This window comes from Notechis scutatus, chromosome 2, assembly GCF_049901735.1.
Source record: "Notechis scutatus isolate UNSWTSFEM ecotype Mainland chromosome 2, rNotScu1.2, whole genome shotgun sequence".
Taxonomy (NCBI): Eukaryota; Metazoa; Chordata; class Lepidosauria; order Squamata; family Elapidae; genus Notechis; species Notechis scutatus.
This window is the reverse complement of record NC_142010.1, coordinates 13,705,686-13,733,596: the sequence shown is the minus strand read 5'-3', so window position 1 is coordinate 13,733,596 and position 27,911 is coordinate 13,705,686. Positions and strand designations below refer to the sequence as shown.

General features: G+C 46.0%; 4 protein-coding genes across 10 annotated transcripts in view; 2 read left to right on the top strand and 2 right to left on the bottom strand.

Moving 5' to 3' along the window:
- The window catches only part of LOC113428317 (uncharacterized), a 136,680-nt gene extending 133,375 nt beyond the window's left edge, over positions 1-3,305 (top strand). For all 7 annotated transcript variants that reach the window (XM_087953443.1, XM_087953437.1, XM_087953438.1 and 4 more), the window contains one exon: positions 37-3,305. In XM_087953443.1, coding sequence (XP_087809569.1) covers positions 37-2,024 — 1,988 coding nt within the window. In that variant the 3' untranslated portion in view covers positions 2,025-3,305. The remainder of the gene's footprint in view (positions 1-36) is intronic.
- Positions 1-27,911, bottom strand: part of LOC113428287 (H-2 class II histocompatibility antigen, E-S beta chain-like) — a 165,864-nt gene that overhangs the window by 40,494 nt on the left and 97,459 nt on the right. The gene's annotated exons all lie outside the window — the stretch shown is intronic.
- On the bottom strand, positions 13,829-23,029 carry LOC113427370 (uncharacterized). Its single transcript, XM_087953456.1, is given in 7 exon segments — positions 13,829-14,164; positions 14,166-15,885; positions 19,626-19,755; positions 21,484-21,551; positions 21,668-21,782; positions 22,033-22,693; positions 22,861-23,029. Coding segments are annotated over 6 exon segments (2,499 nt in total). The 5' UTR covers positions 22,447-22,693; positions 22,861-23,029; the 3' UTR covers positions 13,829-14,112.
- Positions 27,234-27,911, top strand: part of LOC113428989 (uncharacterized) — a 288,768-nt gene continuing 288,090 nt past the window's right edge. The window contains exon 1 of the mRNA XM_087953566.1: positions 27,234-27,816. Within this exon, the coding sequence (XP_087809692.1) occupies positions 27,800-27,816 (17 nt within the window). The 5' untranslated portion in view covers positions 27,234-27,799. The remainder of the gene's footprint in view (positions 27,817-27,911) is intronic.

The following is a 27,911-nucleotide window of genomic DNA, read 5'->3' as shown; positions in this document are numbered from 1 at the left end:
CTCGTTATCATTTTCATTTCCTTTTTTGCTTTAAAGGTAATAATGGGCAGGAGAATCAAGATTCCTGTGAACTGTTCCAAGTGATCAGTCCTAAAGATGGAATGGAGAAGTTTGGAATTCGAACAGAATTTGAAAACCATGAGAGAAACCAGTCAATGAATTTGAATCTGGAAAGCTCAACTTCGATTGATGCTCCGATTCAAGACATTCGTGCCAAACAAGAGAAAATAAGGAAAAAATATACTGGAAAAAGTGTGAAGTTAATCAAAGCTAAAGTACAAGTAAATGAACACCATTTAACCCAAAACAAAGGAGAAGATGCTATAAGAAGAAACAACAGACAAAATTACAATGGGACATTCATTCTTCCTCTTGGGAATAACTTCCTTACATCTCAAAAACTGATTGATACAACAGAAAAGCCTTATAAATGTTTGGAATGTGCAAAATGTTTTAGAACAAGCATTCAACTTACTATCCATAAAAGGATCCACACAGGAGAGAAACCATATAAATGCGTAGAGTGTGGAAAGACTTTTGCTTATAGTAGTACACTTACTTCCCATGAAAGGATCCACACAGGGGAGAAGCTGTTTAAATGCATGGAGTGTGGAAAGATGTTTGCTCATAACAGTGAGCTAAAAATACACAACAGGATCCACACGGGGGAGAAGCCATTTAAGTGCATGGAGTGTGGAAAGACCTTTGCTCAAAAATGTAATCTTATTTCCCATAAGATAATCCACACAGGGGAGAAGCCATATAAATGCATGGAGTGTGGAAAGACCTTTGCTTATAGTAGTGGCCTTAGTGGCCACAAAAAGGTCCACTCAGGAGAGAAACCATATAAATGCATGGAATGTGGAAAGACCTTTGCTCTGAGTAGTGCACTTACTTCCCATGAAAGGATCCACTCAGGAGAGAAGCCGTATAAATGCATGGAGTGTGGAAAGACCTTTGCTTATCGCAAAACGCTTACTTCCCATGAAAGGATCCACACAGGGGAGAAGCCATATAAATGCATGGAGTGTGGAAAGACCTTTGCTTATCGCAAAACGCTTACTTCCCATGAAAGGATCCACGCAGAGGAGAAACCATATAAATGTATAGTGTGTGGAAAGACCTTTGCTCATAGCAATTCACTTACTTCCCATGAAAGGATCCACACAGGGGAGAAACCATATAAATGCACAGAATGTGGAAAGACCTTTGCTCATAGCAATTCACTTACTTCCCATGAAAGGATCCACACAGGGGAGAAACCATGTAAATGCATAGTGTGTGGAAAGACCTTTGCTCGGAAACGTAATCTTATTTTGCATAAGATGATCCACACAGGGGAGAAACCGTATAAATGCATGGAGTGTGGAAAGACCTTTACTGAGAGCTGTGGACTTAGAAGACACAAAAAGATCCACTCAGGAGAGAAGCCATTTAAATGCACAGAATGTGGAAAGACCTTTGCTCATAGATGTAATCTTATTTCCCATAACATAATTCACACCAGGGAGAAGCCGTATAAATGCATGGCATGTGGAAAGACCTTTCCTCATAGCAAAACTCTTACTTTCCATGAAAGGATCCACACAGGGGAGAAACCATATAAATGCATAGTGTGTGGAAAGACCTTTGCTCGTAGCAATGCACTTACTTCCCATGAAAGGATCCACACAGGGGAGAAACCATATAAATGCATAGAGTGTGGAAAGACCTTTGCTCGAAAACGTAATCTTACTTTACACAAGATGATCCACACAGGGGAGAAACCGTATAAATGCATGGAGTGTGGAAAGACCTTTACTGATAGCTGTGGACTTAGAAGACACAAAAAGATCCACTCAGGAGAGAAGCCATTTAAATGCACAGAATGTGGAAAGGCCTTTGCTCATAGATATAAACTTATTTCCCATGAAAGGATCCACACAGAGGAAAAACCATATAAATGTATAGTGTATGGAAAGACCTTTTCTCATAGCAATACACTTACTTCCAATGAAAGGAACCACATGGGAGACGCCATATAGATGCATGGAAAGAATTTTTCTCAGAATGGTCATCTTCTCAGAAAGGGATCCACACTCGGGAGAAACTATAGCAATAGCAATTCCACTTAGACTTATATACCACTCCACAATGTTTTACCACACACTCTTGAGCAGTTTACAAAGTCAGCTTATTGTCCCCAGCAATCTGGGTCCTCATTTTATCTACCTCAGAAGGATGAAAGACTGAATCAACCATGAGCTGGTCAGGATCGAACTTCTGGCTGTGGGCAATTAGCCTGTAGTACTGCATTCTAACCATGTGTCTATAGATTTGTGTGTATGCATATTGTGCCTTTCTGACCCAAATGGGACAAGGATGAATCCAACAAAATGAAACTTAATATGGAGAAAAGAAAGATTTTATACCTGGGCAGGAAAAACAGATTACATGAAACCTGCTGTCAGGGTTCCAATCGATGCCCTAATTAAATCATGAACCTCGAGACAAGCTTCAAAACAAATCCAGTTATTTATTAGAAGGTTCATGTTGGCACATTTCAAGCGAAGCCAACTCTGACCCCAAGTAATTTATGTTCCAGCTCTGACCCTGGTTCCCCCCTCCCCCCAAGGTTTGTCATCAGTCACATTCTCCAATGTGAAGCAATTTTGTCGGTTGTAGAGATCACTCCCCTTCAGCCACTGTGTGTAATCGCGGAGATGGCCTTGACAGAGATATGCTGCAATATTCTTCTGTTTTCACTGATGTGGTACCTTGCCTCATTTTCCATCCCCCTATGGCAACTCGAGAGCAGGCCAGGGATGCTTTGCGAGTTGACACCTGGCTCAACAGCAGTAATTGTGAGAGGGACCTTGGGAGTCCGAATGGATGATCACTTAAACATGAGTCACCTGTGTGCAGCAGCAGCCAAAATAGCTAATATAATCCTTGATTGTATAAACAGGAATAGAATCAAAATCATGTAAAGTATTAGTGTGGGAATAAACTTGGGCTTGAGCTTGAGTAATGATTAATATAATGCTTTATACATACATGCCTGCTTAAAGGTCACTGAGATAATGCAAGGAAATTAAAAGCAAACACTAGAAACAATTAAGCAGCCCAGACAACTGTAAACAAGTCTGTAATATATCTAATTATTGTAATCCACAATGTAATTATGCTTACTATGTACTAAAATCTCAATAAAAGGAAGCACTGGAATTTACTCTGGGCTCCCATCCCGAGAACACACGCTTGTGTCTCATTCTTTCCATGGGAGACCACCACAAGTGGTGACCCCGACATGATCCACTGCGGGTGGTACTGTCCGGACCTCCGTGTTTCCTCACCTGGAATAGGTAAAGTACGTACTTAACTATTGCTGGACAATAGGATTTTTCAGGGGACATGGGGGGAAAACTTTCTCAGCCACAGGAACATCATGTTAGTGAGCTGCTGAAGTTAGTCAGGACAAATTTCTTAACCTTTAAACCCTCTGGGGGGGAGCAAATAGTTCTTTCAAAAGGTAATGTGAAAAGGCTGCTGCAAGAGATCTGGCAGCAATGCCCCTGGTACTCAGAGAGAGGCTCTTTAAAGTTAGACACGTGGAGGAAAATTGGAACTATCCTTCATGAGGAACCACGGGAAACAGCTGAAATTTTGACATATTGGAAGGTTGTTATGACTGCTTTAGAGACCCAGCAACAACCTCTTTTAAAACCTTTAATAGAACCTGCTCCTTATAAAGGAGTTGTGTTGCATCCTCCGACTCCAAAACTGGAGTATGTTTTCTCACCCCCCACAGCGCCTACGCCAGTGGAGGGGAAACCCCAGCCACAAATGGGAAAAGTTCAAGCAATGATGCATCAGGCTTTCAATGAGGGGAAATTAGAGCCTGATGAGATTCCCCATATGAATTTGTTTCCAGTTAATAGGCAAGTGGATGCTCAAGGCAACATGCAGGCTGAATGGGTTCCGATTCCGTTGGCAGTACTTAGGGAAATTAAGAAAGCAGTTAAAGATTACGGTATTCAAAGTCCTTTTACAAAGGGTCTCCTGACAAGTTTGGCTACCTCACGCATGATTCCTAATGACTGGAAAGATTTAATGAGAATGGTATTGAGCTCTACTCAGTATGTGGTTTTTGATTCAGAATATCAAAGGGAAGCTATCACTAGGGGACGGAATTCGGGGGGGCTGTATATGCCAGACCAAATCTATGGGGCAGGCTTGTTTGAATCCACTGCTGATCAAGCTACTAATTTGCCTGATCACGTATTTCCCGTGATTATGGCGGCTGTCCTTGGGGCGCTGTCCCACATCCAGGACGTGGGAACCCCGGCACGGTCTTTTTCTCAAATTAAGCAAACAGCATCTGAGTCCTATAACGATTTTGTGGAAAGGCTACAATTGGCTATTACCCGGCAAATTTCTAATGAGGAAGCGGCAAAGGAACTTTTGCTGAAATTGGCAGTCGAAAATGCAAAAGCTGACTGCAAGCGTATCTTACAGCCTTTGGTGGCTAGAGGTGAGGTTACTCTGGCTGATCTGTTAAAGGCATGTGCAGTGGTGGGTTCTCAGGCTTACAACATGGAGACTTTGGCTATGGCATTACAAAAAGGGATGAAACCTACAGGGAATTGTTTTAATTGTGGGAAGCCTGGCCATTTTAAAGCCCAGTGCCGTGCCCCTGGGGGGGGGAATGGCGTTTAACAAAAACAAAATTAAGGACGTCCACCCAAAGTCGGTCTGTCCGAAATACAAAAAAGGGTTTCATTGGGCAAATCAATGTCGCTCTGATCAAAATCAAAATTCGGGAAACTAAATTTGGGGCGTACAGCTAGCCCCGCTCCCAAGGCTGTCACAAAGGCATCACCTGCAACTACCGGGAGTGCAGGTTTGGATTTAAAAATGTTACACTCGATTGATGTGACTTTTCCTAATCAAGTGTACATTGAGGACACTCATTTGCATGGGCCACTGCCAGAAAAAACAGTGGGATTGGTACTTCCCAGGTCTTCTGCATCAAAAAAAGGGTTCTTGGTTATTCCAGGGGTTATTGATCAAGATTATAAAGGGGTTATTAAGGTACAATTGTACACTGATACTCCTGCATCATTAATGGCCGGTGACTCTATTGCCCAGTTATTATTGCTTCCATACATTCCTATGAATCCTTTAATTGGGATCCCATGAACTGGCAGTTTTGGGTCCACTGAAATGGCCAGTTCTCCAGTTGCTGCAGAATTGCTAGCGCTGACAAAAAAGTTGACTACAGACCAACCTAAAATGACAATTGAAATTCAAGAAAAATCATTTTCTAGCCTTATAGATTCCGGAGCAGATGTCTCTGTGATACGCCAAAAGAAATGGCCAAATGAATGGGCACTTGAGGACTCTCCGGCTGTTCATGGAGTGGGTGGTATGCAGTTTGCAAGAAGTAGTGTACATTGGTTGACAGCATTGCAAAGAGCAACTGGCGAGACCGCAAGGATTCAACCTCTTGTGTTGCCCCTGCACATAAACTTGTGGGGTAGAGATTTGCTGTCACAGTTCCGCACTAAAATTGTTATTGGATAATGGAAAAGTTACAACTGTTAACCTCTCAGCCAGTTTGGATTGACCAATGGCCACTTTCACAGGAAAAGCTTATAGCTTTACATCAATTGGTAGCTGAGCAGCTAAAATTAGGCCACATTGAGCCAACTTCTAGTCCGTATAACACTCCGGTATTTGTTATCAAAAAGAAAAGTGGAAAATGGAGATTTTTACATGATTTGAGAGCTGTCAACGCCATCCTTCAACCAATGGGAGCGTTACAATGTGGTTTGCCTAACCCGAACCTGATCCCGCGCAATTGGGACCTAGTTGTAGTAGATTTGCGGGATTGCTTCTTTCCTATCCCTTTGCATGCAGATGACAAGCAATTATTTGCCTTTACCGTACCTGAGTTGAATAACAATGCACCTACCTTTCGTTACCAATGGAAGGTTTTGCCACAGGGAATGCTAAACAGTCCAACGATGTGCCAGTCATATGTTCGAATGGCTCTGGTTCCATTCAGAACCTCCCATTCTGGATGGAAGGTTTACCATTACATGGATGATATTTTAATTGCAGCTCCCGGCCCACCGGGAATGGTTAAGGCAGTGTTACCTTGCCTTAAAGAGGTATTATTGCGATTTGGACTTCATATTGCCCCAGAAAAAATTCAAAGTCAAATGCCATATGCCTACTTAGGGCATAAGGTCCTTGCAACCTATGCTCATCCGGTCATTCCGGAAATTGAAATTGAGGAAAAAATTTCTCTAGTAAAATTACAACAAATACTAGGAACAATTAACTGGGTTAGACCCTACCTGGGGTTAACGACAGCGGTACTCCAGCCCTTGTTCTTAGCCCTAAAGGGCTCCACGAGACCAGATTCTGCTATAACCTTATCAGCAGAACAAAGGGAGGTACTGGCACACGTAAATGCGGCTTTAACGCAGTGTTGGGTTGATCGATGCATTCCTGATACCCCATTTGCTTTAGCAATTTTACAAACTCCAGCCTTGCCTACGGCAGCTTTATTTCAATTACATGAGGCGCAGGTTTATATCATTGAATGGTTGCATTTGCAGAATACTCCCAGAAAAACAGTTTCTACTATGGCTATGCTTTATAGTGAGTTAATCATCAAAGGCCGGAATCGCAGTATGCATTTATATGGCATAGATCTAGTTCAGTTATTTTTACCTATCTCCCTCACTTTGTGGGAAACTTGGTATAGTCAATCCATTGAATTGCAGATTGCTCTTGAAAATTGGCCAGGGAAGATTTCTTGCCATACCCCCAGTGACCCCCGTTTCCAGCTGCTTTGAAACGTATCTGTAAATTTTAATTCAGTTATTGCTAAGCAGCCAGTTGAGGGCGTAACCATTTATGCGGACGGTGGTAAGACCTACGGCGCTTGTGCATGGAGACAGGAAGGGGTATGGAAAACAAAGATTACCCCTCCTCAGCAATCAGCACAAAGGGCTGAATTAGCTGCTGCTATTTTGGCCTTACAGGAATTTGCGCAAGAACCGTTAAATCTAATTGTGGATTCTCTTTACGTTTATCAATTGATACTTAACATTGAATTTGCTTACCTTTCTCCTTCTGTTGATGCTAATCTTATGAGTTTGTTTTTAGCCCTGCAAAGCTGTCTTCGTTCTTGCATACATTCTTTGTACATTGCACATATTTGCAGCCACCAGCCAGTTCCCGGGGAGCTGCAGGAAGGGAATGACGTGGCCGACGCAGCTGCCTCGGCCATGTCCTGTCTCTCGCTTTCCCCTATTACTCCGTGGGACTCACATAGCTATTTTCATCAAAATGCCAAAGCTCTTTGTAAACAATTCGGGCTCACTGCTGCAGAAGCAGCAGCTATTATCCAGCAATGTCCTAGTTGCAGTGCCCAATCCAGTGCTCTTCCTCAGGGAGTAAATCCTCGGGGGACATCTGCTTGTCAGCTATGGCAGATGGATGTCACACAACACCCTCCTTTCAAACCATGGCACCATCTGCATGTCACCGTTGATACCTATTCAGGATTTATTATGGCAACACCTCAACGAGGAGAGGCTACAAAACATGTAGTCAACCATTGTCTCCGTACCTTCACACATGTGGGGCCACCAATGGAGATAAAAACCGATAATGGCCCTGCTTACGTCAGCACCGCCTTTGCGGAATTTTGCCATCGATGGTCAATTATACATAAATTTGGCATTCCCTACAACTCCACTGGTCAGGCCATTGTGGAACGAACTAATCAGACACTCAAACAAGCGCTCCTTCACATAAAAACAAAAACGGGGGAAGTGGATGGATATGGCTTGCCTTACATACAAAACATTCTTAATATTACCTTATATACTTTAAATTTTTTAAACATGACAGGATCTCCCGCTGCTACGGCAGCCAGTAGGCATTTTGCTTCCTCCCCTTCTGCAGGAGCATCAAGACCGAAAGTTCGGTATAGGAGACTGCCAGATCCAACGTGGAGAGGACCTGTCCCGCTGATAACTTGGGGCCGAGGATACGCTTTCGTTGAAGATGAGGGGACAGTTGTTTGGGTTCCTGCTCGTTGTGTGCATCCTTATCATCAGCCAAAGGGGCAAGGGGGTGGATTTGGGGGAATGGAAAAGAAACACGTTGATCCAGGACATGGGGAAGCTAGCAAACCTTCATAATAAAACTGATTGTTGGATATATATGCACATGCCAACTCACAAAACATCAGGGCTTCCAATGGTTGCAGTACCTCTGCCCGAAGGCGACTGGTATAAGGGACAATGCTATGGTTGTTCGGGGACGTGGTCTAGCAGTTGGACTACAAGTAACATAAATACCTTACACCTTGGAAGCCAGATCCAAGAGGTGGCGGGTATCTGTTGGACCCACAATGAGACAGTAGAGAATATGACTTACTTGGGAGCATATCCGTTTTGCAACAAAACAATTGTTATTAGCAATGGAAGTCGGGTTTATCCAGATGACATGAAAACTAAAAATCTCACTTACTTTGTACATACATTTCTCGATTTTCTATCACATCTTTGATCAATGAAAATGGGTGTCCATATATTCCTGCTACATGTTGTCCCACCACGGAGGACAGCAACCGGTTGCCCAAATGTGCGAATGGGAAATACGCACCATCGTCCACTTATTTGGCTATGTTAATGGAGTCCTTTGCAAAACTAATCTATGCTGAGCCAAATATGGTTGGTCATCTCCTGGGAGCAAATTTATGGTTGCTGTGTGGACGGATGGCCTATGATCACATGCCAGCACGATGGAAAGGGGTCTGCACCTTTGGGAAAGTAATCCCATCTCATTTCATTCAAAAATCTTTGGGGACTGCTCATATCCGCAATGCACGTTCTGCAACGGAAGTAAACTCTGTTTTAACCCATGACTACTGGACACAAATATCAAGGGGAGTTATTCCCCCTTTAGGAGTCATGATGAACTATAGAGATTTGCATCGTTTAAACAATTGGACAGTTACTATGTTTAAAGACACCATTAAAACGCTAAGGCTGCTTGAAGAAGAGCAAGGCAAAATTAGTGACTTTGTTCTGCAAACCAGATATGCGGTGGATACTATAATGGCTGCGCAAGGGGGAGTTTGCGCTGTGATTCATATGCATTGTTGCATGTATATCTCTGATTATTCTCCAAACATTACAGCTACTATACAGCATATGGAACAAACCCTGAAGGAGAATCCATTACAATTGGAGGGTGAGGGACTGGACGTGTGGTCTGCACTTTGGTCCTGGTTGCCAAATGGTTCATGGATTTGTCACCTAATTGTTGGAGTGATATTGCTTATTATATTTTCTCTCTGTGTATGCTGTTGTATCCAATGTCTCCCTGGACTTTTAGGAATGTGTCGGGTGAAGCCTACGGAAGGAGAATTGCTGTTGCAGATGGCGAAAAGCTACCAAGGCATCCGCGATCATCAAAAAACTAAAACAGGGGAGATGTGGGAATAAACTTTGGCTTGGGCTTGAGTAATGATTAATATAATGCTTTATACATACATGCCTACTTAAAGGTCACTGAGATAATGCAAGGAAATTAAAAGCAAACACTAGAAACAATTAAGCAGCCCAGACAACTGTAAACAAGTCTGTACTATATCTAATTATTGTAATCCACAATGTAATTATGCTTACTATGTACTAAAATCTCAATAAAAGGAAGCACTGGAATTTACTCTGGGCTCCCATCCCGAGAACACATGCTTGTGTCTCATTCTTTCCATGGGAGACCACCACAATTAGTAAGTAAGCCTTAGTAAGTTCTTCTCATCCTTCCTATTACCCATCTATTCCAACTTATGCCTATAACCATGTTGCTTGTATGTTTACAATTTATATTTTATTTGTTCCCTAGTATGCTTGATTATTAGTAACCTATGACTGTCACTAATTGTTGTATCTTGTGATTCTTGATGATTGTATTTTATTTTCTTTATGTACACTGAGAGCTTATGCTCCAAAGACAAATTCCTTGTGTGTCCAATCACACTTGGCCAATAAAGAATTCTATCCTATCCTAGTGCAACAGGAGAGATTATTTGGAGCTTAGTTCAACTCTGGGGTCCTTGGGGGCTTCTGAGCTTGGTTGTTTCCTTGGAGACATTGAATTACACAACTAGGTCAGATAAATTCCCTCCATCCCTGAATTTTGGACGCTCAGCAGAAGGTGGAATATGTGTTTCACCCACCCCCCCACCCCCCCACACAATAGGGAACTGCCATTTTCTGGGGGTTCAGAGGGGAGGAAGGAAAAGCTGCTTCTACCAGGTGGATGTCGTGAACCACAAAGAATCCAGTTGATCAAGATTGGGAGAGGGGGGAGAAGGTGAGAGAAATGGACAAACCTTGGGGTCAGCTGAGGAAGATGGGATTTGTGGTCCTGGGACAGGCATTTGAAAGAAGATGCAGTCCACAGAAGAGAATATCTGGAGGTTGGGTTAAACTGGGGTCGTTGGGGCCCTCGGTGCTTGGTTCGCTTGGAGACGTTTCATTACCCAGCTGGGTAACATCCTCAGTGCAAAAGAGAGAGGGGATTGGCTGCCTGTTTAGATGCCCTGCCAGAGATTGTGTGGTTCCCTCCTGGATGGTTCCTTGATTGGAGGATGGTTTTCTGCCTGTTTGTTTGTCTGGTGCTGATCCCTGCTTATCTATTGGCTGTTGGAGGGAAAGTGTTTCTTTTTCATCTCCTTCCTAGGTTTTTTTATTGTATAAACTTGATTTATCTCTCTGCATCTATTGAAAACCAGATATTGACCTTTTAGAATTACTGGATAAGGAAAGAAAAAATTGGAACTTTATTACTGTACAAGCTAGTACAAGTTGGAATTTTTAATATATAAAACTGGAAATATACTTCCATCCCCACGATTGAAGGTGGATGGAAGGAAGAAATGAGGCAGTGGGCTGAGAGGGCGAGATGAGCTGTTTTGACCAGAGAAAAGAAAAGATCCAGCTGTGTTTCTACCTGGAAACCACTTCTGGACTTTGTGCTTGAGGCAGAAGGAAGGGAAACCGTCTCTGTAGGATTTGCTGATTAGGATTGCTTTTTATAGAAATGTACCAAATTTACTAAGAATGAACAGTAGAGGGAAGAATTGAGGCTGAAATTTCACTTTGCATTCTGCTTCCTTGAAAATAAACGTTTCCCCTTTTTTCTACACTTCCCCTTCTCTTTCCCATTTCCCGACGACCTTTATTTTCTATTTCATTCCATGGGAATCTTCATATAAAAGATAAGCAAAAGGAGCCTTTTGTTTTAGGGGCGCTTCCTGTTCTGCAGCCGAAATACCCAAATTCCTGGGGAGAAAGCTCATCCGGATTCCACAATATATCCGCACTTTTCTATTGGCAAAAGTTCTTCCGAAACGTTACTTGATGTTTTTCAACTTAGATGAGGGAATCGAAGGGGAACTTACCAAATTTGCAGATGATACTAAGCTGGCAGAAATAGCTAACACCCAAGAAGATAGGCTCAAGATCCAGATGGATCTTGACAGACTAGAATACTGGGCTGTATCTAACAAAATGAAATTCAATGTAGAGAAAAGTAAAGTCCTACACTTAGGCAAGAAAAACCCAAAGGACACATATAGACTGGGTGAAACCAGGCTCAATAGCAGGAACTGTGAGAGGGATCTTAGAGTCTTAGTGGACGACCAGCTAAATAGGAGCCAGCAGTGTGCAGCAGTAGCCAAAAAGCTAATGCAATCCTAAGTTGCATTAACAGAAGGATACAGTCAAGATCAAGGGAAGTACTAATACCACTCTATAAAGCCTTAGTAAGACCACACCTAGAGTACTGCATCCAGTTTTGGTCCTCACATTATAAAAAAGAGGTTGAGACTCTAGAAAAAGTACAGAGAAGAGCAACGAGGATGATTAGGGGACTGGAGGCTAAAACATACAATGAATGGTTGCAGGAACTGGGCTTGGCTAGTCTAGTAAAGAGAAGGACCAGGGAAGACATGATAGCGGTTTTCCAATATTTGAGGGGCTGCCACAGGGAGGAAGGGTCAAGCTATTTTCTAAAGCACCTGTAGGCCGGACGAGGAATAATGGATGGAAACTGAACAAGGAGAGATTCAACCTGGAAATAAGCAGAAACTTTCTGACAGTGAGAACAATCAAGCAATGGAACAGAAGTTGCCCTCGGAAGTTGTGGGAGCACCATCCCTTGAGACTTTCAAGGAGAGATTGGACTGCCATTTGTCAGAAATGGTGTAGGGTCTCCCGCTTGGGTGGGGGGTTGGATTAGATGACCTACAAGGTCCCGTCCAACTCTGATTATCTGTGAAATCTAGTTCTGTTATTGAGGAATGTGACTTTTGGGGTTTGTTTCTAATTTCCAATATTATGTGGTGTAATTCCGGGTTGTGTCAGATCCAGAATTACAATGGATGTAGCCAATTTGATGCTTTCCTAAATAAAAGAAATTGTTTTGGAAGACGGACAACCTCTGGAGGTTGTGTGAGAGGAGTGTGTTGTCATTTGTCCTCTAAAACCTTCCCAAATTGTGTGAGAACAGAACTTTCATGCTCAGTCCATGGAAGATCACTCTCCCAATCCAATTCAAGAACAAAGGCCTCATGCAGTGTGACTCAGAGCACCCTAGGATACAAGTAATCCTCAAGTTACCACAGTTCACTTAGCGAACGTTCCAAGTTACAACCATTTCTCCCCCAAGTATTGAGACCCAGTCCCAAAATTTATCAGTGTTGTAGCTGCACAGTCATTCACATTTACGAATGACAGTAGAGGCCCTACAATATTTGCCCTATTCCCCCACCCCATCTTGCAGGGACTTACCACATTTTTCAGACTATAAAATGCACTTCTTCCCCTCCAAAAAAGTGGGTGGAAATATCTGTGTATCTTATAGAGTGAATTCGGGCCCTGTTTTGGCCTCCCAAACCCTAAGCGTGTCCCGTTATTGCCCTCCCTGGCATCCAGAAGCACTCTGCAGGGCAAAAACGGGCTCACTTTTGGTCTCCGGCGGCACCCGCATGTCCCATTTTTGCCCTCCCCAGCATCAGGGAGGCTGAGAACAGGATACACAGAGGGTTTGGGAGGCCAAATATGGGTCCGTTTTTGGCACAGAGAGTGCTTCTGGATGCCGGGGAGGGAGGGGGGGCAAAAATGAGATGTGCGGAGGCCCCAAACTTTTATTTTCTTGTTTTGCTTCTCTAAAGCTAGGGGCGTCTTATAGTCTGAAAAATACAGTATCTTGCGACGATGTGGCGAGCCATCGGTTCCCTTGCCTACTTCAGTGCATTTGCAGAAAAAAGAGTAGTGAGAGATACGCGTGATCAGTAGTGGGAAATCTAGCACTATTGATCTCACACTGCAGTGCTTTAGGCCTCTGCTCACTGCTAAACAAGGCCTGCAGCAGATCAAGAGTAAAAGAGAGGAAAGGCCTCTTTGTTTTCAAAGAGTTTTGCCCTGGATCTTGTGTGTTTCTCCTCCGCTTCCCGCTCCTTTCCTCGGAGAACACCGACAGTGGTTGGACTAGATGACCTTCAGGATCCCTACCAACTCTGTTAATCTGTTATCTTGCCACCATCTCAAGCCGTCTAAGAATCTATATACTTTTTTCAGATTGCTGGGGACAATAAGATGACTTTGTAAACTGCACAGAGTGTGCTAAAGCATTGTGGAGTGGTATATAAGTCTAAGTGGAATTGCTATTGCTTTATAGTCATGAGCGTGGATCCTTTTATGAGAAGTAAGATGACCATTCTGAGCAAAACTCTTTCCACATTCCATGCATTTTATTCTATTTTATTTGAGTATATGTTTTATTCATAAACTTTTTAAATACAGTATATTGTCAGGGCATATCATTTATGAAAAAGAAAACAAATGAATATCAACATATATACTAGTAACAATAATGATGGTGTAACAAAATAATTTCAACTCATTTCTTGTATTAGCTAATTTATACTTCTGTTAATTGTATCAACATGTTTCTAATTTTTAACCCTCTTTGTATTTAATTCCTACATAACAATAATATTCCTTCACCTAATTTCTAATGGGAAATAACATTTTATCTATGAGCAAAGGTCTTTCCACATTCCGTACATTTATATGGCTTCTTTCATGTGGATCATCTTATGGGAAATAAGTGTATATCTACGAGCAAAGGACCTTCCACATTCCGTACATTTAAATGGTTTCTCTCCTGTGTGGGTCTTTTTGTGCCTTTTAAGATCACTGCCACGAGTAAACGTCTTTTCACACTCCATGCATTTATATGGTTTCTCTCCTGAGTGGATCCTTTCATGGGAAATAAACTGATCTCTTCGAGCAAATGTTTTTCCACACTCCATGCATTTAAATGGTTTCTCCCCTGTGTGGATCATCTTATGGGAAATAAGATGACTACTTTGAGCAAAGGTCTTTCCACACTCCATGCATTCATATGGTTTCTCCCCTGTGTGGAGCTTTCTGTGGCTTCTAAGTCCACTGCGACGAGAAAATCTCTTTCCACACTCCATGCATTTATATGGTTCCTCTCCTGTGTGGAGCTTTTTATGGTCTCTAAGTCCACTGCCATGGGTAAATGTCTTTCCACACTCCAAGCATTTAAACGGCTTCTCCCCTGTGTGGATCATCTTATGGGAAATAAGATAAGCTCTTCGAGCAAAGGTCTTTCCACACTCTAGGCATTTAAACGGCTTCTCCTCTGTGTGGATCATCTTATGGGAAGTAAGATTACCTCTTTGAGCATAGGTTTTTCCACACTCCATGCATTTATATGGTTTCTTCCCTGTGTGGATCATTTTATGGATTCTAAGGCTCCTGCTCCAAGCAAAGGTCTTTCCACACTCCAAGCATTTAAACGGCTTCTCCCCTGTGTGGATCCTCTTATGGGAAATAAGATAAGCTCTTCGAGCAAAGGTCTTTCCACACTCCATGCATTTAAACGGCTTCTCCCCTGTGTGGATCATCTTATGGGAAATAAGATGATGTTTTTGAGCAAAGGTTTTTCCACACTGCATGCATTTAACTGGCTTCTCCCCTGTGTGGATCATCTTATGAGAAATAAGAATATATTTTTGAGCAAAGGTCTTTCCACATTCCATGCATTTAAATGGTTTCTCTCCTGAGTGGATCATTTTGTGCTTTTTAAGATTACTGTTGTGAGCAAAGGTCTTTCCACACTCCGTGCATTTAAATGGTTTCTCTCCTGAGTGGATCATTTTGTGCTTTTTAAGATTACTGTTGTGAGCAAAGGTCTTTCCACACTCCGTGCATTTAAATGGTTTCTCTCCTGTGTGGATCCTTTTATGGATAGTAAGTCCACTGCCATCAGTAAACATCATTCCACACTCCATGCATTTATGTGGTTTCTTCCTTGTGTGTATCCTTTTATGGATAGTAAGTTGAATGCTTGTTCTAAAATATTTTCCACATTCCAAACATTTATAAGTCTTCTCTTTTGTGTCAATCGCTTTTTGAGATATAAGAAAGTTATTCCCAAGAGGAAGAATGAATGTCCCATTGTAATTTTGTCCGTTGTGTCTTCTTATAGTATCTTCTCCTTTGTTTTGGGTTAAATAGTGTTCATTTACTTGTACTTCCGCTTTGATTAGCTTCATACTTTTTCCAGTATATTTTTTCCTTATTTTCCCTTCTTGGGCAAGAAAGTCTTGCATCGGAGCATCACTGGAAGATGAGCTTTCCTGATTCCAATTCTTTGACTGATTTCTCTCGTGGCTTTCAAATTCCATTCGAATTCCAAAGTTCTCTGTTCCATCTTTAGCATTGATCACTTGGAACAGTTCACAGGAATCTTGATTTTCCTGCCCATTATTACCTTCAAAGCAAAAGGGAAATGAAAATGATAACAAGGGTAGAGAAAAAGATCAAAGTGTAGAAAGTCAAGTGAATTTCCTTCTGAATTTCTCAGAAATTCCATTAGGTTGTATGTTTTTGCATGCCTACAGTGGTGTGATATAGACATCATGATTTCTATATTCATGAGTCACGAAAGCTTTGAAAATATCTAGAAAACATCTCATACTTTACAATTATCAATATACATGCAAATCTCACTCAGAGTCAGTTTCGAGTTAAGGAATAATCAAGGGAAACATCCAAGGAGGAATTAGGAGAACCCTTAAGATTTATTGGGGTGGGTTAAATTCAGCAGAGACCTGTGAGAAATGAAACAATTTTGAAATAAGCTCCTTCTTCCCCATTGTACTTTGGAGCAGCTGCTCTACGGCGTCTGTCTGGCAGACAGGAACCCTGCTCGGCCTCTTCCTCAATCCCAGTAATGAGTTTGGAGATAAATCTCTTGCTTGAAGCCTCCCATTGCCCTGTAAACGCTCTTCACGCTGAGACTGGAAAGGTTGGGAGGCTTCAAGAATGGCTATTTCGCTGCCCCAAAGTCCCATCAGCTTTCAAAGGCTCTTTGGCTGGATCTGGTACATGTGTTGGTTCGCAGAGAACTGAGGCCTAAAGTACTTTAGTGCGAGATCACACGAGAACAGTAGTGCAAGATCTCAGGCGACTAATTTCACATGATCTCACACCGCAGTACTTTAGGCCTGGGTTCTTTTAAGAGCTGAGGACTGCACGAGATCCAGGGCAAAAGTATTTAAAAATGATGAGGGGTTTTTCCCTCTCTTTGAAAAGCTTTTTGCTCTTGGTCTTGTGCAGGCCTTGGTTAGCAGAGAACAGAAGCCTAAAGCACTGTAATTCAAGATCACGTGAGATCAATAGTGCTAGATTTCCCACTACTGACCTCACGTGTCTCTCACTACTTTGGGCCTCTTTTTTCTGCGAATGCACCAAAGTAGGCAAAGGAACCAATGGTTGGCCAATTCGTCGCAAGGTACTGTATTTTTCGGACTATAAGATGCACTGGACCATAAGATGCACCTAGGTTTAGAGCACTGGTTACCAAACTGGGCAGTACCGCCACCTGGGTGGTGGTGAGATGCCTTAGGGGGGTGCTAAGAGGCAAGGGGGCCGGCAGGGGGATGCTAAGAGGTGGCGGGGGCACTGGAGGTGGGCCCCTCTCAGGGCGCAATTCAGGGGTGGGATTCTACCGGTTCATTACCGTCCGGGTAGTTTGGAGAACCGGTAAAACAGGCCGCTGGCTGGCCCTACTCCTCTCCACCCGTTCCTCCGTTCCTTGCCCAGTCAGTCCTCATTGCGCATGCGTGACATCGCATGCATGTGCAACAATCGCTGACAGCCACAATGGTGCGTTGAAAAAGTGGAGCAAGCAAAGCCAGAGGTCGGTAATTTTCACTGCAAAAAGCATCCGGACCCCATGGTTTTTTCGGTGCAGCTGGAGTCCAGCTGTACTGAAAAAAACATGTAGTGGCTGTAGTTTTTTTGCAGTGAAAATTACCAGCCTCCGGCTTTGCTCTGTTTCTCCAACACGCCACTGCTGCTGTGTTCTAGGCACTGGCCATGCAGGTTCACCCCATTGACTGCTGCACCACTCCACTATCATGTGCTTGGGCAAGTCCCTCCGGCACCTAGAATGCGGCCGCAGCAGTGCATTGGAGAAGCAGAGCAAAGCCGGAGGTCGGTAATTTTCGCTGCAAAAAACTTCCAGCCACCACGTATTTTTTTTTAGTGTGGCTACAATCCAGCCTCACCTAAAAAAACATGCAGTGGCTGAAGGCATTCCTGACAAGGGCGACTTGGGCTGGCGGGGAACCCAGCGAGAACAATGGCTCAGCCCTGGCTTGCCTTCCCTGGCAGCCAGCCGCTGGAGGAAGATAAAGTCACAGCCGTGGGACGATGAAAGAGGCAGTCGTGGGGGAGGAAACAGGGAGATTAAGGGCCGGGGCCTCTGGAAGGGGAAATGAGGTGATGCAGGATTAGCCCAGGCCTTTGACAGATTAGGCCATGCCTGCCTGGGCAGAAAATAGGTAGTTAGGTTAAGGAAGGGATAGAGAGGGAAAGAGAGAGAAGGAATGAGAAAGAGAGAGGGAAAGAGAAGGAGAGAAAGAGGGAAAGAGAGAGAGGGAAAGAGAAGGAACAAAGAAAGAAAAAGGGAGAGAAAAAGGAAGAGAAAGGAAGAAAAGGGATAGACAAAGAAAGAAGGGGGATGGAAGGAAGGGACAGAGAGAAAGATCGAGAGAGAAGGAAAAAGAGAGAGAGAAAGAAAGAAAAAAGAAAGGGAGAGAGGAGAAAGTGAGATACCTAGTCCAACCACCTGTTCCAGAAGGGTGTGTGTGTGTGTGTGTGTGTGTGTGTTTGTGTGTATATGACTGTCAAAACTCCCAAAACAGGTCAAGTAGCTCTGGGGAGGTCAGTGATGAATTAGAACACTTGCTAAGCAACCTGCCATTAAGCGAGGACCACTTGTATTTGGTTTGCCAATCACATGGCCACCTGGCCATGCCCACCCAATCACATGACCACCAAGCCATGCCCACAAATTAGGCCACGCCCAGAGAACCAGTTGTTAAGAAATTTGAATCTCACCCACCCAGGCTTGGGTGGGGGGCACTGAGGAGGAGTTTGTAGCACCAAGGGGGCGGTGGACTGAAAAAGTTTGGGGACCACTGGTTTAGAGAAAGAAAACAAGGAAAAAATTAATTTGTACCTCTGCGTGTCCCGTTTTTAGTCTTTCCGATGCCAGGGAAGGCACAAACGAAACCCGCAGAGGCTTCCGGAGACCAAAACAGGGCCCATTTTTGGCCTGCAGAGTGCTTCTGGATGCAAGGGGGAGCAAAAACGGGACACAGGGAGGGTTTGGGAAGCCAAAAAAAGGCCCGTATTTGCTCTATAAGATGCACAGGCATTTCCACCCACTTTTGTTTTGTGTGTGCATGTGTGAGTGTGTGTGTGTGCGTGTGTGGAGGGGTGCATCTTATAGTCTGAAAAATATGGTAAGTCTCAGCAAGGTGGGGTGGGGAATAGGTAATGTTGAAGGGCCTCTGCTGTCATTCGTAAGTGTGAACGACGGCCATGGTGCTGCAACACTCATAATTACGAGACTGGGTCTCAAGTACTTGGGGAAGGGCTGGTCATAACTTGGAAGGGTCGCTAAGAGAACTCGGGGATTACCTGTACCCTAGGATGCTCTGAGTCACACTGCATGAGGCCTTTGTTCTTGAATTGGATTGGGAGAGTGTTCTTCCATGGGCCGAGTGTCAAAGTTCTGTTCTCACACAATTTGGGGAGGTTTCAGAGGACAAATGACAACACACTCCTCTCACACAACCTCCGGAGGACACATAAAAGCACACCTCGCTCTTTTCAGCCTCCACAGATAAGTTCAAATAGAAATGGAAAACAACAGATAAGAAATGGCACAGAAAGAATCTAAGCAAAGAGACAGTGATTCTTTCTTTCCTTGGAGCATGAGAAGGCCAGATCCTTTCCTTCTCTTCCCCACTGTGGGGAGGGTGCTGAAAGGGAGGAAGCCCATCCTGTGTTTTCCTGCAGACCCTCTGAAAATCCCTTATTTAAACTGAAGGTTCTGCTTTATATTCTAATTTTCTTCCCTGTTTCTGATCAGTGTTTTTTTTTAATAAAAAACTAACTATAATCTCTCTTCTTGATTGGGGACTAGAAAACTCTTACCCAGAGAGACCACGTTCCTATGGTTTTCAAGCATGACTTCCGAATGCAGCGCTTTCTGGTCAGGATCCAGCTGAGACCATTCCTCCTCAGAGAAATACACAGCCACCTCCTCGAAGGACACAAGACCCTCCTGGACATGGAAAAAAAGAACAGATGGATTCACAAGATCTGCTCATCTTCATTATTGATTTTGACAAGAGGATAGAAGGGGAACTCATCAAATTTGCCGACAAGACCAAATTTACAGGAATACCAACACTCCAGAAGATAAGCTTGAGATATAGAAGGATCAACAGATTGGGCCCCATTTAACAAAACGAAATCAACAGTGAGAAATGTAAGGTTCTAAATTTAGGAAAGAAAAACCAAATGCACTGGCATAGAATAGGTGATAACTCGCTCAACAGTAGTAAGTGCAACAGGGATCTTGGAGTTCTAGTGGACAACAACTTAGAGTCAGCCCTATGCTACAGTTGCCCCCAAAAAAAAAACCCAACAGAATCATAGGCTGCATTAAGAGGGATAGAATCAAGATGACATGAAGTGTGAGTACCACTTTATAATGGAACACTGCATTCAGTTTTGTTTGTCAGATGCAAAAAAAGATCTTGAGACTCTAGAAAGACTTCAGAGAAGAGCAACAAAAATTATTAGTGGACTGGAGGCTAAAACATATAAAGAACGGTTGCTGGAATTGGGTATCTCTAATTTCATGAAAAGAAGGACTAGGGAGTGACATGATAGCAGTGTTCCAAGAAGCAATAGATGGAAACTGTTCAAGGAGAGAACCAAACTGCAAGTCAAGAGAAATTTCCTGACAGTGAGAACAATTAATCCGTGGAATGACTTCCCTCCAGGAATTGTGGGTGCTCCAACACTGGAGCTGTTTATGAAGAAATTGGACAGCCATTTATGTGAAATGTTATAGGGCTTCCTGTCTGAGCAGGGGGTTGGACTAGAAGACCTCCAAGATCCCTAATGTTATTCTGTTACATTGTTCCCAAATTCCCAAAGCAGAGATATGCACTAAGTTAAATGGCTGTGCGTCACACAAGTTCTAATTTTAGATGAGCAAATGGGAAAATCTGAAAATTGTTTTCACTGAAGAAATATTTCGGGAAAATTTTATCTAGTTCATTCATTCTGCAAAACCATCAATGCCTTTCAGTAAATTAATCCCACTTCTGGATCAACTGATCTATCGCTCTGTCTGTCATTGATTGATCTAGAAGTCTGAGCCACTGGCTGAAAGGAAGAAAAGAAGAGGAGAAAATTCAGTGGGAAAGTCATTTCTCAGCCTTTGCACAGCAGGAATGTTTGATCTCCTAATCGAGGAGCAAATCAGAGGATTGGAAATTATTTTATAGGCCAAAGTACCATAATTACATGCTCAACACGGCCACTCCCTTTGGATTTTAATAATCTGCTTTATTTTTTAATACAATTTGCTTATTTTTCAACTTCAAGTTATAAATAAGGCTTTTTAAAAATGGTAATGTGGCAATGTGTTCATTTTTTATTAGCCTTGCACAATTCCGAGTCAAAGAATTACCCCCCAAAAAGGGTCTCTAGCAGTTCCTGCCACTGTGATACATTTATTCCTATTTCTGGAAGGACTTTTTAAAAATTGCTTCCAGCAATTTTGAAGTTGGAGGAGAACCTAGCAGAACAAGATAACCAGAGGAAGCTATGCTGGCCAACAGTAACTTGAACCTGCTATTCTGCTCTCCATGTTGTGGAAGAACACAAAAATAATCCAGGCAAAAGAAGGGGGAGAAATGGAAGGAGAAAGCCCTCTGCACACCCGCTTCACTTCCTGAAGGGAGAATACAAATCTAATATCTTTTCCCTTTCTTACTTGATTTGGAGGTTCAACAGCTGTTTGATCTCCACCATAAAAACCAGGAAGCTTCATTCTTTGTTCCCCTGTAAGGAGTAAATAATTTCCAAATGCATAATTAACAGAATAGGAGGAGGTGTTCTATAGGAGAGAAGAGAGAGCGAAGGGAAGACAGATGGGGAATCAGAGGATCTTCCATTACCTCCTGAGGGGTCCTGACTTGGATCTTCCCAAGGGATCTTCCTGAAAAATAGCTCCTCAGGGGGATTTGATGGGTTTTTCTTTCCCCCAGGATCACTGATCTCCACAGTGCAGCACTTCAAATAGGAGGAAGAAGCAGAATTAAAATACCTCACAAGACATAAAGGGCATTCTTATATTCTGAACACAACTTCAAAGCCCCCAATATCCATTCGTGTGACTGAGTGAGAAAACAATGGAACAATGTCCTACCAGAATCGGAGAATTGCCACAAATTATGAACATGGGAGAAGTTTGGAAAGGAGGGGTGAAGCATTCAAGCCCTCTCTCTATTTATTCCCTTCCAAACTCCCTAAAGTCTCCCACCTGCCTCTGGAGCTGCTCTTTCTGATCCTCCGCCTGGCTCAGGAGGAAGCCTTCCGCCAGGGCCACCGCCTGGGAGCTGCTCACTGCTCCACACTCCCGCACCCAGCCCTCCATCTCTGGCGGCAGGAGAGCCAGGAGCCGCTCCAGAACCACCAGGTCCAGCATCTGGGCTTTGCTGTGCTTTCCTGGTCTTAGCCATCGCCTGCACAAGTCATGGAGTCGGCTGCAAAGTCCTCGGGGACCCTCAGCCTCCCGGCATTGGATGAAGGACCAGGGTAGAACTTCTGAAGGGAGGAGGGTTCCCTCCTGCAGGACCTTCTGCTTGGTTCTGGTCCAGCTCTCCCCACAGCTCCCAGGCTGAAGAGCCGCGGGGCCTTTTCTGCTCCTCTCCTTGGCCAAAAGGGGTGTCTCCATCCTTCCTCTCTCCAGCAGAGCAACTCCAAAGGGCTCCAGAGACTCTGGGGGGCTCTCCAGGGGCCTCTTCCTTCACGGGACCATTTCTGGGGCCACAGGACGGATCCCTCCCAGTCCTTCCTTCCTTCACCCGTCGAGGAAATCTTCTTTTTTTTCCCCTCCCTTCCTTCCTTTCCTTCTTTCCTTCCTTCTCCCGCAGAGAAAATCCTGGCTTGCAAAGGCGGCAGAGGTCTCCGAGGTTCCGAATCTGGGAGGGAGAGAAAAACCGACGCCCAGGATCAGAAAGGGGGATTCAGCACCTGGACCCACTTCCCCCAAACTGCCCGCAGCCTCAAGCGGCTCCTCCCAACACAGAGCACAGGGGCCCCCGAGGAGGGCCGGGAAGGAGGCAGCTGGAGAGGCCGGTACCCCCACCCCGTTTCTCTCCCCTTCCGGAGACAGGATCCCCTGGTGCGAATCCTCCCTCCTCTTCCTCCTCATCGGCTGGCCTTTCTCCTCTCCTGCTGGGCCTGCGTCAGGCCCGCCATCCCCTCCCCTCTCGTATGGAGAGGACGGCTGGGGAGCATGGGACCCGCGAAGAGCCCCCCCATTCACCCGGGCAATGTCCCGCCGCCAGACTCTCCCGCAGACTCTCCTAATGGGCCCCAGGGGTTAAGGAGAAAGAGAGCTACGTCCTAGAGAAGTAAGGCTCCGTGATGTCACTTCCTTCGCCGCCGCCTCTGCCCTCCAGTGGCCCAATAGGGAAGTGCCTGGAGTTCCCTTCCCTCGGCGGAGGGAGCCCCCTAGTGGGTCTGGGTCAACATGCCAGGATGGTAGAAAGGACGAGAAAGAGGAGCGCGTGGGAGGGGGAAGGGAGGGGGCGGGGATGATGGGCTTGGGAGTAGGGGGACAGGCCCTCTCCATGGCTCCCTGTCAGACAAAGGCTTCAACGTCTCTCCTTGTTTTCCCCCTTTTATTTGAACCCAAATGTCTTGAAGAAGGGTTTCGTCTTTCTTCTGAACCGTTTTAGAGCATTTTGGTTGTTTTTTATCTATAAAGTGCAACTCCACCTCCGCCTCTTTCATTAGGTCCGCTTCTATCTTTATTTAGAGGAGAGAAATTTTCTTTGTAGAAATCCCTGAGATATTGGAAAACGCCACCATGTCTCCCCCTCGTCCTTCTTTTCCTCAGACCAGACACCCAGTTCCAGCAACCGTTTTTTAAAATATCTTTTAGCTTCCATCTTAGTTGCTCTTCTCTGCACTCTTTCTAGAGTCTCAAAACCTTATTTCTTTATTATACAAAACACGATAGAAATAGGAAATTAAGGGAAGGAAAAAGAGGGGAAAAGAAATTCTGAGGTACAAGAGAAAAAAAGGGGAAAAAAGATGTTGACTTCTTTTTAGCCCAGTGCAAGATTAAAAAAAAAAAAAAACCATGCCAGCCTGACAATTCAATCTAATGGACAAAAGCAAAGTCATTTTGGGTCTTTTTCTTTTGAACCCTTTAAATGTGAAAATATCCCATTTAATGGCTGGAGAAGGAAAGCGCAGAAAGGTCTCAAACACCCCGTTGTGCCCGAGTGAGGGGCGGGCTCCCGCCGGAGGGGATCTGCGCTCTGATTGGTTGCTGCGGGTGGAAAGGGGGCGTTTCCCCTTTTCCCCGCCTTTTTCTTCTCTGGGCTGCTGGAGATTTACCTCAGGATGTTCCTGACGCGCCTTTCAAGGAAGCGAATCGCCTTTTTCTTCTCCGAAGCGAAGCGGCGCCTTTCCCTGATTTAGCTGAGGGGTTTCCGAGGCTTCCCTTTGGATTTGAGGGTGTGTCTGTGGGTGACCCCCAACTTCTCCTCACCGGCTGCGGGGCTGCCCCTTCCCCCCTTATCATCCAGCGCGGCAGCTCTTCCCACGGCACAATCTTCACATTTAATGAACAGGTATTTGCGTACGTCAGAGGGGGAACGTCTGTTTGTGTGTGTGTGTGGGTGGGGTAGGAAGCGTTTTTATTTGACTTTGGAGGTGGAAGGGGCCAGAACGAGCTGCAGCACCAATGGGAATTCTCCCTGCTTGAGCGTCATCGGTCTCCGGGCAGAGTCCTTTGTGACTTCAGCTGAAGGAGGAGGAAGAGTTCGCCGCAGAGAGTGAAAGTGGGAGGGGGATCCCTTCAGTCTTTGGAGGCTGCAGCTCAAGGGGGGCTCAGGGAAAGCCCTCAGGGGACTCTCCCCTTTCTTTCCTCTCCTCACGATTCTCAGCTAGACTTTCCTCTGTGTGCATGGAGGGGTGGACTTGATGTCGGTTCAGGTCCCAAACTCTCCCGGTCAGGAAGGGAATCTCTTCTTGGTCAGTTTCCTTGCCTTCTGGAGCTTTGGAGATAGGCAGGCAGGGAGGGATTAGATCCCCTCCATCTTCCTTTCCCGCCATTCAGCTCAAGAACAGCCCTTCTTGAACCAAACACCGACCTTCCAATTGCGGTGGGTCAGAAAACCCCACAGCGCCTGGGATGAAACCAGCCCTCCGTCAGCCCCTTTGCCAGGAAGGGAGCCAAAGGCAGAAGATTCTGGGGGAGGTGGGCTGGGAGGGCAGTGTCCCCACGTGATTGGGGGAGGGGCACTCCCACCGTATGTATGTGTTTGTGTGTGTTGGCTGTGGGGCTGCGCCTCCTCTTCTCATCCACTGCAGCCCCCTCCACGCCGGATTGGGTGGGGGAGGGCAAAAGGAAGCCCACACTCCCCTCCAGGGCTTGCATGGGAAATATCCCCCTCCCACTTTCTCTGCTACTCTCTGTGCTCGGAACGATCGCCTCCATTGGGTGGAGACTCTGCCCAGAGACTGATGACGCTGCAGAAGGGAGGATTCTCATTGGTCCTCCTGCTCTTTCTGGACGTTAGTTAAACATTCTCCCCCTCCCCACAATCCAGACCCCCCCTCCGGTAAGGAGGGGGCGGGGAGGGGCTGGGAGGGGCCGACAAGCCTCCTGGGGGAAAAAGGGGCTGAGAGATCCCCCGTAATGGGGAAAGGAGTCGAGGGCCAGAGGGGCAGGAGCCTCAGAAGCCTCGATCCCCGCGTGGTCTCTGCTCCCTCCCTCGCCTCCCCAACACTCCCCACACCGGTGACTGAGTAGGGGTGGGACCTTCCGCCTTAGACCCGGATCCGGAGCCCCCAAAGCCGGTTGCCTGGAAAGAGGAAGGAGGCGGAAAGCGAAAGAGGGAAACTGAGGCAGGTTCACTCCTGAAGCCACAAACGCCACCAAAAGTAGAAGAAAAATAGAATTTTTACAGCTTCACAAACTACTGTCCCCCGTCCCCCCCCAGGCCATGACGGTCAGGCAGGATTTTAGCCTCGGTCCCTTCTGGGGTTTGCTCTGAATTTGGGGAAGAGAGAGGACTCCCCCTCCCCATAATCTATTGCCCGATCAGGGGGAGCCATGGGGGAACTAATGAATGGGGGGAGTTCTGAGTTTCCCCCTTCCATTGCCCCCCCATCTACCCCTCTCGTGAAGACTAGAGACAAACTAAAGACAAACTAAAGACAAAATCAAGTTAGAAAACCAAGGAGTATACGAAATCCCTTGCACCTCCTGCTCCACCACATACATTGGACAAACTAACAGAAGAATAAGTGCACGCATTGAAGAACATAAGAACTCAATCAAAAAAGAAGAACCGACCTCTTCCCTGGTCCAACACCTCAAAGCCACAGGACATGAGATTGACTTTAAAAATACCAGAACTATCGCCAAAACCGAACACTTCAATAGCAGAATAATCAGAGAAGCCATAGAGATAGAAAAGCACCCACACAGCATGAATAAACGAGATGACACCTCCCGCCTACCAGCCATTTGGAAACCCGCCCTCATGAACAGACGAGTACCTAACATGAAGAATGACACCAGACACACACCCATGAGGGCCACACAAGATGCCACCACCACACTTCCACGTAGAAAGCAGACTCACACCCACACAGAAGATGAGACACGACCACGGACCAGAAGCCGCACTGCAGCTGCATCACTACCCACTTCAAACCCCTCCGAGCCATACATGAAGCGAACTGACACCCACCATGAAGATGTGGCACGACCACGAACTCGAAGCCAAACAGCAGGATCACAGCTCACCAGCTCCAATCCCCCAGCAACTAAGACTAACCTGAGCACAACCAAGCCCCCACCTGAACAGAACATGCCTCCAGCCAATCAGAACACGGCCAACCCCCAACCAATCAGAACACAGCCAAACCCCCAACCAATGAGAACACACCCCACCCAATCAGAACACAGCCAAGCCCCCACCCAATCAAGTCACACTCCCACTAGCAGTTAAAAGGAAGAAGCAGCTGCAAGCTCACATCACTCTGAGAAGCACAGAGCCGAAGACACAAGCCTGAAGATGATGAATGAGACTTCATCAAAACGTTGCCTAGATACTTAGTGGGCGAAACCTCCGAGGGGATCCGGCCTCCGAGGGACTTCTAGAGAGGCGGTCGGACTCCCGTTTCTCCGGGCGGCCCAAGGGCTCCTCCTGCCTCGGGCGGCGGGCGCAGAGAAGCGGCGGCTCCGTCCTGGGAGTTGCGGCCCCGCGAGTTGCTCTGAGGCGAAAGGCCCGGAATCTCCTCCTCCTCCCTCGCCCCCTTCGCCTCCTCCGTGCCGGAGCCTCCCGGCCTCCCTCCCTCCTTCCCCACGGAGCCTCTCCGGTGGCTCCTCAGGAGAGGCTGGGGGTCCCTGCCCTTCCGCTGGGAGGCCGAGGGAGGCAGAGCCCGAGAAGGGCGGCTGCGGGGAGGGAGGCGGAGTAAGGAGGGACACGAGCTGGGCATCCAAGCGAGGCTCCCGGTCCGCGTCTTCCCACCGCCCGGCAGTTTCTGAGGGGACTCGGCGCCTTTCGAGGCCTCCTCTGATCTCTGCGCAGCCCTTAGGGCTGCGGTTCCTGAGGGAGGCGAGTTCAGATCCCCCCCGAGACTTTTTCCCTCAGTCTCCACCGACGGTTCTCGGGGAGGAAGGAGAGGAAGGCGGAGAAAGAACTGCCTCCGAAGTCCTTGACAGGGAGCCACGGAGAAGGGCCTTTCCCCCTACTCCCAATCCCATCATCCCCGCCCTCTCCCTTCCCCCTCCAATGCGCTCTTCTTTCCTGTCCTTTCTGCCCTCCTGGCCCTTTGCCCCAAGTCCACCAGGGGGTGCCCTCCGCCAAGGGAAGGGAACTCCAGGCGCTTCCCCATTGGGCCACTGGAGGGCGAACGTCACGGCTGTCTTCTCAGAGGAGGCCGGAAAGGAAGTGACATCACTGAGCCTTGCCCCTCTAGGACGCCGCACTCGCTCTCCTGAACACCTGGGGAGCTGAAGGAGACGGTGAGGATGCGGGAGAGTCTGGCGAGGAGACATGCAGACGTGCCACGGGTGAAGGAGGGGGCTCTTCCCGCATCCCATGCTCCCCAGCCGCCCTCTGCCCAGGGGAGGGGGAGCCTGGCAGAGGCCCAGCAGGAGAGGAGAGA